General features: G+C 41.4%; 1 protein-coding gene across 6 annotated transcripts in view; it reads right to left on the bottom strand.

The window, feature by feature from the left end:
* RASAL2 (RAS protein activator like 2) overlaps window positions 1–13,249 on the bottom strand; it is a 146,764-nt gene that overhangs the window by 66,170 nt on the left and 67,345 nt on the right. The window contains exon 1 of one of the 6 annotated variants that reach the window (XM_051625036.1): window positions 11,498–11,791. The exons of the other annotated variants lie outside the window; for them this stretch is intronic. Within the exon in view, the coding sequence (XP_051480996.1) occupies window positions 11,498–11,510 (13 nt within the window). The 5' untranslated portion in view covers window positions 11,511–11,791. Of the gene's footprint in view, window positions 1–11,497; window positions 11,792–13,249 lie in introns of those variants that run through there. 6 annotated transcript variants of the gene reach the window in all.

Below are 13,249 nucleotides of genomic sequence, written 5' to 3'. Positions count from 1 at the left end.
AACCAGGACGCTTGCTGACCACCGACCAAAACCCAAGCCAAAACAGCGACAACAAAAAGCCATTAGATCAGCAAAGGGAAGAATTAGAGACTAACCAACAAATGAAAGAGGAAAAAAAAAAAGAGCTACCAAGTCCCAGCAGGGAAGAAAAATTCCAATTACTAAGACAAACTGTAGCAAGTATTGTTTGTGCAGGACAGATGTTTTTATAAAACACCTGCCGAGCAGGACAGATGCTCCACAGAACTCACAATTAATGAAGGAACATGGGAAAGACAGTTGAGGAGTGAGGTGCCACAGCAGCATGGAAGACTTGCCAAGAAGTCCTCCTGTTCACACTGAAAACGAAGTACATGTTTCCACCACCAGTAGGAACAGAGAGATAAAAAAAACCCCTGAAACATTCCCCCAAAATAAAAGCCAGCGACAGAACGACATCAGATACATTTCCCACCTGTGCAAAAAAAAAAAAAAAAGCTGATTTTTTTTTCTCAAAAAATTAGTTTTTTCCAACAAATTTTACTGTGTGTGGGGGAGGATGACATTTTGTCCAGCTTCTACAAGCAGAATCTGCTTTGAGTTAAGGCTGTGCAAACAGATTGCAATAAGAATGGAATAAAAAAAAACAAAGCCTAGAGAAAAGGATTGTAGAACTATTTTCTTCTATCTGGTTGATCAATATGAAACAAAAATTTTATCTCCTTCCTTTTACTTTTCTGTGAAACAAATACTGTGCACCCACAACCACCTGATTGTCTTTCCATTAAAACCTGCTTTAATTTGCAATATTAACTACAACTCCAGAAATAATAGGTTCTAGAGAAAACGAAGTTATGAGTATTGATTTCCCATGAATGCTTATCAGTTTTGCCTCCTTTCTAGAAGTACAGATTGTGTACAGATCCTGTTTTCCTCCCTAGCTGCCTCATCTGTATCATAATTTAGCTTTATTCATCCTTTTCAGTGTTTAATAATGTTCATAACAGGGAAAATATATTAAACATTGAATACGAAATTGGCTTCTTGGAGTATTTTAAAATATGGGAACATTAAAAACTGGCAAAGACTTCAGTCAGGAGGATGTAACTAGGATCTGAATTAACACAATAAAGTTTTTCATATGTAGACTTCTCCTGTGCATTGACATTCCTGGGGCAACACACGGGGGAGGGGGGAAACCCTACTTCCCTACTATTTATCTCCTTTTTGTGTGGTTTAAGAGGTCACAATATGATGCAAGAAGCCTGTCTGAAGGTGAAGATACACATCAGATAAAAAGAATGAATTAAAAAGTCCTGGTAAGAAAGTAAGTCCTGCACCCCCATTATAAATCCAGGAAATTTAAAAAAAAAAGATGCAATAGAACCATTTAGAAACACCAAATATATAAAATTTAGAAGTAAAATAATTATTACAATAATCTAAACTGACTTGAAACACCTTGAGAATAGCACTCAGTGTCTCTCATCCATTCATTGCATTATTTCTAGAGAGACACATCCTTCTAGAAAAAAAAAGGACATTTGATTGTAAACAGACACTGCAAAGACATGAAGAGCCAGTCAGTCCCACTCGTGCTTGGCAATTTGCTCCTTAGTTCCCAGAACAAATTTGTCCAGCTTCATCCCCCAACCACTGAGCACTGATACTCTCCATTATCAAACTCTGGTATCAGAAATGTCCTCCCTGTTTTTAATCCTTTGAATACCTCGTATCAAACAATCACTTTAAACATATCCTGAAGCTCCTCTGTGACACTGACTTTCATTTTTAATCCTTCTGCTGAGTAAGAAAACCAGAGACTAAACTTGCTCCACAACTGACTGAAGGAGGGATGTAGCACTCATCTCCCACTAAAGGTTGCCACAGACAGAAAAAACTCTGAATAGCTTCTTAAATCAGTCTTCTCCATCTTGTACTCTAGAGCTCACCAAATGCTTTCCAAAAGACTTGTCCAAATTTTCCAGGACAGCTCATTTTTGAGATAAGCTGGAAATCAGTGTGAGGGATATTCAAAACATGATTAACTTATTTTCATGCTGTGAGACCTACCTACACTGGAAAAAAGGTTGGTGGAATAAATGCAAATACAGATACCAATCAATTTATTAACCAGAGTGGAAGTATCCAAAATGTGAAAATATCCTGTGTACTGGAAAGATATAGAAAGGCAGGAGAGATCAGCAAAGTGGTAATAAAAAAAAAACAACAACTCCAAACCAGGAGTAAGCAACAGCTAATCTGTCTTGGGAGTCTGCTGTTTTCCAAAATTAGTCCTGATAGCCATACAGAATAGCAGGTGAAAACAGGAGAAAACTCCTTTCAAAGTGTTTGGGTTTATCCCTCTGAGTTCCAAAAACAGATGAGTCCACAAGGCTGAAAATTAAACCAAGCTCTGGTGTTTTGAAAGCTCTTATATAAACATGTAACTTAAAACTTCTATACATCCCCAACAAGTAACATTTTGCATTACCGTGAGCGAATGAGCTTCTGCTCCTTTCTGCAGCTGTCAGAACTGTCACCCTCCTACAGTTCTGATTTGGAAACTTTAGGAAGCTAAGCAGCTTTGTCATCCCATGGATTTAAAAATTAGCATTCTTGATAAGTGAAACTGCACAGAAGCAGGAGAGCTCAGGTTTATTCTCCAGGAGTTTTTTTGTAAACCGTAACTCATAACATATGCAAATAACAGAGCACAGAGGCCTTCTGATGCAGATGCTTTGTAAGCACAAAGTCACTCTAGTATTATAAATCATAACATATTAATGTTCTCTGCATGAGGCACTTACAAGAAGAGGAAAAATGGATCCTACTTGCACCAGTCTCTGACGGACTGATTGATGGATATTGCTATAGTCAGTAGATGATGTCTTCACAGCAATATACATCAGACATTACACACCCAAGTCATTCTTATTAAAATGTTTTACAGTTAATTTAGGAGTGAATAAAGACAGGATATTCACGCACTTGAAAAATGAAATGCTCCCTTCAGAACAGGGGCACACTGGGTAGGGAGAGGGCAGGGTTTTTTTCACAAAAAGCAGGCAAACAAAGACATAAAATGGCTTGCTGAGGCTGCAGCACTAGTTAATCCACAGGAAACAATAAACATCCGCTTCTCCAGCTCCTGGATCAATGTCGTATGGACCAGGCAACACTGCTCACCTCTGCACTTGTCCATTAGGAAACAAGTCCAGTCATTTTTCCCCAGAAAAATGGCAAGCAGTAGTAACTTCCCAATCCCATTCAATGGCACAGCACAGAACAAGCAAGCTAGCTTGTAAATTTTCCAGACATGGAAAATGTCAATTCTATATGCAAAAGGCTCTGTTTCCTGCATTAAATCATTTTAAATGCCTATCTAGAATGAAAGTAGTTTTGCTTTGAGAAGCAGTATTACAATTTAACAGCCTTCTAACCATGCTATCATCTAGTCCCAGAGCATCCGGATGGACAAGGCCAAGGAAGTCATTGTGTATTATGGAATCATGGTGGAAGGAATTACAATTATTTTGCGACACACATAAATTTCCGGCTTAAGCTACATAAGCAAAACCAGTGTGGAATACCATGACACAACCCCACAAACAAGCTGTGAGCAGCTGAACAGAATAATTCTACTGCAATGTAAATCAATAGCAGATTTATGCCTTATGAGAAGATGTGAATAGCCCTGTTGGAGCCTGGTAAAGTACACAGAAAGCACTTCTAATCAGAAAAAAAACCAGTGATGGACAATCAAGTCTCTCTTTAAGCCAGTCCATTATGTTGCAGAAAGTGGAACTGTGCTGATCAAGTACCAGCCCACACATACACATGATCATCTAGTATTTTATCCTTTCAGATTGCTTAATGAAGTGATTTTAGTCCAGTCAGTGATCTTTAGCTTGCACTCTCAACAGCTCTCATCCAGCTGAAGATGACAACCTCTACATGCCACAGCACTGATGCAATAATATCTTTGACCGGGGTAATACTTTCCAAAGTGAATACCACTACCATTCCAAACCCAGCTGAGATCAGAGGTGTTAACCTAGTGGTTATTTAGGAGGGAAGCAGAGCACATCATTTCCCAAGTAACAATTGCTGGAGCAGTGAGGAATCCAGGGACAGTGAAAGCTGTGCCTGCTGACAGCCTGTAAAGATAAATAGGGACAGAAAGGCTCAAAATGAAGGTGAGAAAAACAACAAACCTTTAAGTTCTCTATATACAATAATACAGGCAAGAGCTCCCTTGTACAAGTGACATTTTAAAAAATGTCAGGAAGCTATTTCCACACTTAGTTTTGACAGAGCATTGGAGACAAACAGGCCAGTATCTGAAATGAAAATTTAAACTAAACCCAAAGGAGTGAGCCTTCATAGAGGTCTTCCATGCCCATCGAGCCCCCCTAGTAAAGTCACCTGGCCTCTTGGCTGGCTATTTATTCATACTTAACCTTTAGGGAAAATCAAGCAGCACGTCCCTACCACAAACACTTGAAAAATGGCTAAATATGTAAGTATAGTCGTGGGCCTCTCAGACAAAATTCACTTAAGTCAGTTTACTTGGACACAAAGAATGACACTTCCCAGCACAGAAGCCGGCTTATACTTCCCTTGCAATATAAAGATACATCTAACTACCTATATTAATCTAATCAACGCTTCAAAATCTTTTCCATAGCAACAAGTATGTCTTACACTGTGCTTCCTTGGTGCATATGAACTACTTAGAGTATACACAATATCTTAAGATTATAGACATTATTTTCAGGTTAAAGAAAAACAGCTATCAGAAGCTGATGGAGCTGAGTTTTAAACTACTTTCAAAACAGGTCTTCAATTTTTCCATAATATTTTCCTCCTGAACATTCTAAAATAACATAAACAGGGTGGCTTTTTTTAGAAGCATGTCTGCCCCAGTTCCCTCTCTAGATCCCAGTATTGTGTTTTTCTGGCAAAACTGATTTAAGACTGTGATGCTGGAAGGGCTGGAAATTAATCATTCACGTTGCTGACAGTTCCTACCCACAAAATGAAGTTTGGCCGAGTCTACGACTACACAGTCCTGTACTTTTTTCCTCCAGACATATAAGAGATGCCTGAGGAGAGCAAGAAAACTGGGAGTCAAACTATCAGTTGCAGATTAACAGAGCGAGTGAGACATGCACCTGCACCACAGACAATGTCCAGCATTGGGTAAGGAAACTTGGTTCTATCTGGAGTCCAAGGAGGTAAGCACAGATGGAACCATCTACAGCAAGAAAGATGCAGTCTTAAATGGTCTTTAAAAAAATTTACTGTAATTAAAGAATAGGCAAAGTACTTTGATTTTGGTTCTTGGATATGTTAACCCTAAGTAAGCCAGTTCCAAAAATCAGAAGAACTAGCAATACCAAAGTGCTACCACTTACAGATCAAACCATCCTGCTTCTGTTGTTCACTTTCTCATGGCAAAACACTTTGCCAATGTTACAAAGCACTGACCCAACCAGGGGCACTAAGAACTCTTGACACAAGTATTTCTGCTGGGTTTTCAGAACTTCACTGATGATACAACCATGGATTTTTTTCATATTTCCAGACCACTTTATTCACATTTTTGTACTCAATCCAACTTCTGGTCTCCTCAGCATAGTCAAGGGATTTGGCTAAGCTATGCTGCTAGCAGTATGGCAATTTATAAGTATCTATTAATGACTACTCTAAAGCATTAGGCTAATTTAATTCCAAATTAGGGCCAAGACATTATTTACAGAGTCATCCACTCTGGAGTGCCTTTCCTAACTGTGAGCCATATGCCTCATGTAAACAGACATCTTGCACTGAAACAGGAATACATCCAGCTATATATTTAACAAGCAGTATGTAAAGGCTGCTTCATTTCTGATGCTGGTATTAATGCAAGGACTTTTTTTCCCCAAGAATGTGTTAATAAAGAATACCTTCTCAATTCTTTCCCTCCAACCAGAAACACTGGGTGTTCAAAACAAAGAGCAGACTGAAAAGATCCTGAAAACAGGGAGCTGTAAATACAAAACCAACTCCACACTTGCCCAGGTTGCCAAGCACGAAGACTGATATGGAAGCCCTTGCTCAGTAACATTGTGGAAGTGACAGGTTGAAATTAATAGAGTCTTGAAAACTTAATTTTAAAAAAGGATTTCTGAGCTAGCATCTTTGCTTAAAATCTTACGCTACTTCTAAAGTTATTTAGCATTAGAAATGTTACTTTAATGCTCAAGCTGAAATAAAAATTAGGAAGCCCTGAGAGGTGCCAAACCTTCAAGAATGGATGAAGAACATGAAAAACATCAGGGTCTGATCCTCCCACTCACTGAGCCCAGTTCTGTCACCTACTTCATCCATTTGAAGATCCAGCCCAGAAATCCAAGAGCTCTTCCATCTTTAAAAGTAAAATGAAAGAGTGATGGGGAGCGATTTTTTCAAACTTTGATACTGAGAGGACTGAAATTACCAGTTTCTCAAGTCATACAGTGTTATCAGCATCACACTGTTTTTCTGTATGAGAATTTCCAAGAAATGCAAACTTCACATATTAAGTACAGCTTCACCAAGACCAAGGCAGAAGTTAACAAGAAAGAACACTATTTTTTTTTAGAGCTACTGGAAAGAAAATAGCATTTTGGAGATAGCAAAAAGCCAAGTAGAAATATTTGCTAAGTGAAAAAAAAAAATAAAAAAATTAAAAAAATCACAGCTTCCTTCTATCCCCAAGATGTGCATCACTCAGGTTAGTCCTAGAAAAACCAAACTTTCCAAGTAAGGAAGATGCTGCAAGGAAAAAAGCAAAGTAACTGCCCAGAAATGACACTGCAAGCAGGCAATAGGCTGAAGCACCTGCTTCCCCCTGCTCTGTCTCTAAAGGCCCAGATAATCTTGCTTAAGCAGTTCAGATGCAGCACCACTGCTTTTACAGATGATCCTGAAGGCCCTTCAGATTTTTACTGTTCTAAATCATTATAAAGGAGCTTTATTAGAAAGACAGACAAGGAGAAGCACTTAACATATGATGAATTTATCATAAATTATACTGGAACACCACAGAGAAAGTATCTTTCAAGTAACTCTTCCCAGTGCCTGTAATGTAACTGACAGGGACAGGTAGAGTACAAAGGGTCAGCAATCTGCCACGGTTATTACTCTCCTTGAGGAATCAACTGCACTTCAAGATGCTGATGTGCTATGGAATTGTGAGAAGGAGAACTCAAGCAGGCAGGTTTTTGGGGAAAGGGAATACCTTGCACAAAGCTGTCCTCCAAGCTGCTCTTGGGATAGCACAGCACTCCTCCATGAATGCTGCAACTGGGCATGGAAAAGGGAACCAACTTTTCCTGCTCAGCCTGCAGGCCAAATACTTTGCACCACTCGTGTCTCCACAAGTGCTGAATTTTGCCCAAATTCAGAAAAAAGCACAAATGAAAATGATTAAGGCAGTTCTATTGGAACACTACCATAATTCCTGCTGGTGTGTACTCTGACTCTCTGACCTACTGTCTTTCCTTGGGCATACACCCTCAGCTGCAGCAGGGAAACAGCCAGGAATGATTTTTCTTATTTAGACAAAGTTATTTGGATGACAACTCTGACAAGCAGACAAGTGAAGGAACAGCTTAGCAAGGGTTGGGGTTTGGGTGGTGATTTGTTTGAGGATTTTTTTTGTCTTCCGTGACTAGTCTTGATCCTATAGATAACAGAGAAGTACAAATTTTGAGAAAAACAGCTTCAGATGAGAGAGAACTAAACATGGCAACATCCTGGTGCCATGAGAATGTGTAAGACCCACACAGATGGCTTCAAAGTATTTTGGGAAAAAATTCAACATGATCAATATACGATGTTACACTGACCATAAAACTCCTTCGGTTTCTGGTCAAATCATGTAGTAATTGCCACACCATCCCATTAACTGATTTACCCTCCTCCTACACGGTTTGGTACAAGGTAGCAGCTTTATGTAGCACTCCCACAACGAGTTCAACTTGCTTCTTTTCCACATAAACCAAATAGCAGCAATTCTTGCAGCGCAGGGTGGAGGGTGCTGTGCCAATAGGGAGCTTTACTCCACCCTGAGGTCACTGCTTGCTCCCTTTACATGTCAAGAAACCGCAGTTTTGCCGACATCATCAGGTGGGAGTTGAACTCTCCTTGATTGACACAGACCGAAAAAAAAAAACCCAACCGAAAAAAAAAGACTAACACACAATAACCTGCACTTCCAACACCAGGTAACAAGACAGAAAACCCACCACCAAAATCTCTTCGTGTCTAGTAGCCTGAAAGCAGGCAGCTTGCACTTACCAGGTATGCAGCAGAGAAGCAGGAGCATTCTGGAGAATGAGTGGGTATGACCAGCAATATGATTTCCTACCCCTGCCTATGAATCATGTGGCCTCCCTCCCCCTTATTCCCCAGTTCCACCTGTGTTTATAGGAATACTATGTTAATCTCTATGTAAGCATCAAAATCAGGCAACTGCCAAAGCCCAAGGCCTTTCCAAACACTAGAGCTCAGCACAAGAAAGGCAGTACATGAAGGGGGGTTTTTTAATCTGCTGCCAAATTAGGGACCAAATTTAGTGGTGAAGGCTGGCAACGCAGCAAGGGAAGAGACTATAGTTTAGGGATTTTTTACAAGGACATACCAAGTCCTCCATCTTGTGGACACGGGCTTCATTTCTGACTGATGCAATACCTTAAAGATTGTTCTTGGACACTGGCGGGCGTTCCTCTGGAGAATATAGCTGACATTTTAGCCTGACCTTAGGACACATCAGGACAGGGCTTTAAAAGCCTGGATGCCATGAAAGCTGGCATCAGAATTACACTGTATTTTGCACATTTGGCATTTTTCCTGTAGCCATTACCCCTGGAATCAAACAAATGTGGAGACAATTACAGCCTCTCTTCTAGAAAAAGGACCTGGCTTTCACAGTTTGAGTGCAACTGAGCTTGAAAATCTGACAGAAGCCTGCTCCAAAAAGGATCAAAACAAGCACAAAAATGAATGAAAAAAAAAAATAAAATTTCAGTCTCCTGTTTTCTAAGCCAGACTTGAAGTTTTGAATGCTCATGGTTGGCGCCACTTTTGAAGGTTGCCCTGAGGCCTCCTCTAAGCAAAGGTGTCAGCAGAGCTGTTCCACTTCTCTGGCAGGTGTCTGTGTCACAGTGTTGCCCTCCTAAAGACCCTGCCAAGCAGGCTGCAGGTGTGAGACAAGAAAAATGCAAGACTGTCACCACAGCAGATCCACTGCCTAAGGAGCAGCACCATTCAGCTGTGTAAGGAACCTCCGCCCAGACTCACCAGAGCTATTTGTAGCAGCTCAGGTAACCAGCTATGACACAACTATGCAGCCCAATTTTTACAGTTGTTTACCATGACAACTTCAGCACCATTCCCCATTAAATCCGAAGCATATCCAGTCAAAGCCAGTTGACCATTTAGCATGTGGAGATGCTACTGTTGAAACTATAAGCACTGGCTGCAGTTGTATCACTTGCTTGCTGACTTCTTGTGCAGATTTGCCCCTCCCCTTCTAGAAGCAGTCACCCATATATGTAGAAAATTAACTGGAAGGGGATCATTAGGTCTCCCTCCGGCCATTGGCCCAGTTTCAAGTCCCACCATTATTAGCTCTCCTTAAAAAAAAACAACCACCTCGTGCTGTCTGATGCCAATTAGCCAAGAAATCTAGATAAAAGGAAGTATTCCCTTTGTGGAGCAGTAAAGCTTTGAAAAGGTACATACCTCTACAGGCTGGAAAATGAATCTGTCTCTTGATGCCAACAAGCCATTTACAAATGCCATCCATACCCTGTAGTTTGCTGCATCACAGAATTCTCTGACTTCCAATATTACATTGCTGGTGCAACACTTACTCCCAGCCACCAGAAAATGGCAAGGAGCAGGTCAAGCCCCAGTATACAGAATGCCACTTCCTCCTGCTTGTATACAAATGAAGCTGATTTGTTCCCATGAGCTTTAAAGAGCCATGACAGATCTTTCTGACAAAAGTCACCTTAAGTATTCATTACAATTACATCATTTTCCCTCCCCACAGATTTTTAGAGAGAGAAAGCATGAGAGCACCCACAGAGTCTCAGATAAAGCCAGGCACAACATGAAGAATTTGCAGGAAAATAAGCTGCTGCTCACGTCTGCCTTCCAGAGCTCCCCTGGATTGTATTTTTAATTCACTACCCTATTAACATGTTAATTGTATGAGAGAGTCCTCCAAAGAGACGGGGAAATTCTAAAGGGTATCTCCTGTTAACCAGCACAAAATCACCTAAATGAAACTTGTGAGGGGCCAGGATTTTGTTGGATTGAGCTTTTCTGATTTTTTTTTGCCAAAAGTTTGCTTGGTTTTGAAAGAAACACGTTTAGAGAAAAAAAAAAAGGCAGAAGGTTTTCATTTTCTGATCATGTAATTCAAAAGCAGCTGCAAAACAACCTCATTGGTTCAGTCTAACAAAAACAGTCTCTCCCAAGTTAGCAAATTAGTATTCTCCCAGGTCTACAGATGAGGAGGAAAATTATTAGGGATGACTTCATAATCTGCACCTATTAAAGGCTGTTTCCAAGGTAGAAAAGAAAATGAACTCAGGAGTTTCTGTTCCCCGTTTCCTTAGACAACATTTATTGCTTTCCTAACTACTGAAAAACATCTAGCTATACCAAAAGGCACAAAATTTAAATGTTTTCTAGCCTGCTATCACTTATTTTAAGATAAAAGCTGCTAGAAAAGCAAACTGCATTACTAAGGCAGTGCCCCTTATATTGAAAATAAAACCCTGTGTTTTTATGAGCAACCTGTAGGATTCCCTGAACTGCTTTGATTTACCATCACTTGCTGGAGGCCAGGAAGCAAAGCTGACAATATAATCTGCTGAAAGTATCATGGAATGCCAGCCACATGTAAACACCAAAAAATATTCCCACAACATGCCCCTGAAGAATTATGCCTGGCCTTATCCATAAGTCCAATGTCATATAAAAATGTACTGACTTATGTTAGGTCAGTATAGGCTTTCAGGGAGAGGGAGGAAAGCAGATCTAATGATTTAAGTAAGAATAAACTGGATTTTTAACTTTGAAATCCATTACAAAAACTTGTTTTTCCTCTTTGCATCTACACACTGTTTGAACACTAACATGTATTTCCTGGACTAGTGAACAGAAAAGTACCAATAATCCACTTTTCCATTCATCATATTGAACCTATGTAAACGTATCTTTAGAAACCTGTGCGTAAAACTGAAATAATGAAGTCAAGAGCAGATACATACATGCAAAGAGCAGATACATACATGCAACGTAGAGAAAAAAAAACCCAAACAACTGGGAAGTTTCTAGCTGCTTTAAGTCTAGTCACTTCCCATTTCCAGCAAGATAACCTCTGTGCCTCCTACCCAATCCCGCCTCACTGGAAATACTGCAGCAATCCAGTCCCCTATTTGCATGGACCGTGTCCAGGAGGGATCTCACTCACCTGTGAACTGCATTCTGCGGTAATTCCTAACTACTCTACCATGGTCCTGCCACCATGCCAACCAGAAAGGCAGCGTAACCTCCGCGCTGCTCTCCTGCCCGGGTTGTCTCTGCCTCAGCCGGTTTGGAATGCAGAAAAGCCAGAGTGGGAGCCCGTCAAGCACAAGCCTCCCTGCTCAGCTCCTTGGCTCGAGTTGAACAATAGCTGCCCTTCGGTCGGTCGCCTTCCCCCTCAGCCTCTGGGATGCACTCTGTTCTGCCTGCAAACAGCGACATAATCTTCCCGGGACGGGCAGACGCTTCATTTTTCCTGTCCCAAGGGAGAGGGGGGGGGGAGCTGAGAGACAGCGCAAGCACTCAGGGGTGGGGTGGAAGGGGGTGTGTGAGCAGGAGGAGACTCGTGTTCAGCAAAAGACACGTCCCATGCTGAGAAAAACTCGGGGATTTCAAGCAGCCGGCTCCAAGTCTAAAATCGGCTACAGGGAATCTCAAGAGGCTGACAGCACCGCATCCATGTCTGCACGACAAGACGCCAGGCAAGGTGAAAACAGGGTTTTGTCAGGCGAACAAGGAACTACATCTGAATGTGTCTGACAGAACTGCACTCTGTTTGAAGATGTTACCCCACTTCAAACGTCTCTACAGCTTAGGGAAGACACAGTATCAAAATAGCCCTTAGAGAGTCACTTAACAATGAACTTTCCCCCCACCCTTTGCTTCCTGCACTGCCTTTTTTTTTTCCCCCTCTCCTTAAATTAATTCTAAAATCTACAGCTTGTAAAGTGAAACGGTTAAGTCTTGATACCACAGCTTTTATCCTGTTCTTTTTTACTCTAAAAGTGCTGAGAGCTGAACTTCCATGCGTAGCGTTGCTCTAAACTACAAAGACAAAAGCTGCTCTTTAAGACGCAAAGGCAAAAACCGACACAGTTTGGCTGCTGCTGCCGTCCTAACGTCCTTAGGACATTATAATGTCCCTGCTGACGACAGCATGTCAAATTGGATCAGTTTAAAAGTCCATGGTTTGAGTCCCAGCAGATCCCACCTGCCAGTCAGGGACTGGAGCAGACAAGCACACACACAAGAAGAACGCAAAGTTGTTCAGCCTGTTGCTAAACTGGCTAAAATAGTTCACAAAGAGCTGAGAGCCTCTCTCCTACCTTCTGCAATGCTTGAAAGCGTGTGGGGAGGGGAGTCGAACATACCTATTTTACTCCAATTTTGCCACTTGTTTGCAACACGGTAATTCTCTTCTGAATCAGTCCTTTATTCCTCTCATCCTACCCATCTTTTTGTTTGTTTCCTCACTGGATTGTTGCTTCAGAGGAGTTTCTGTGCGTTCTCTTTGGCAAAAAAATCTCCCACACCCCTGGAAGAAACACTGTGCTGGGTCACTCTACCCCCCCTTGCAAGGCTCACGTGAGAAATCTGCGTGCAAAGCACAGCACAGCTCTCGGGAAAGCAACTTGTTGAATGCGTGCTTCAACAATACCGACTGCAAGGTACAGACAACGGTGATTGCTCCCTCGCCCTCTAAAGCCAATGGTAGAACTTACACCCAGGGATCTCACAGCAGGATTAGCACTGCAACGGAACAGCAGCTCCAGAACAGACGTTTCCCTCTCTCAAAAAAAACCCCCAACCAACCCAACAAACCGGTCGCTACCAGCAGTGGAACAACACAAACAGCCCCTCTCACAGACAAATTGGTTTGACCTGCTGCTTAAAAACGCCCGATTGCCGGAAACAGTGG

The sequence above is a fragment of the Apus apus genome, chromosome 7 (genome assembly GCF_020740795.1).
Source record: "Apus apus isolate bApuApu2 chromosome 7, bApuApu2.pri.cur, whole genome shotgun sequence".
NCBI lineage: Eukaryota > Metazoa > Chordata > Aves > Apodiformes > Apodidae > Apus > Apus apus.
The sequence above is the reverse complement of the archived record's forward strand: the minus strand, read 5'-3'. Positions and strand labels throughout refer to the sequence as shown.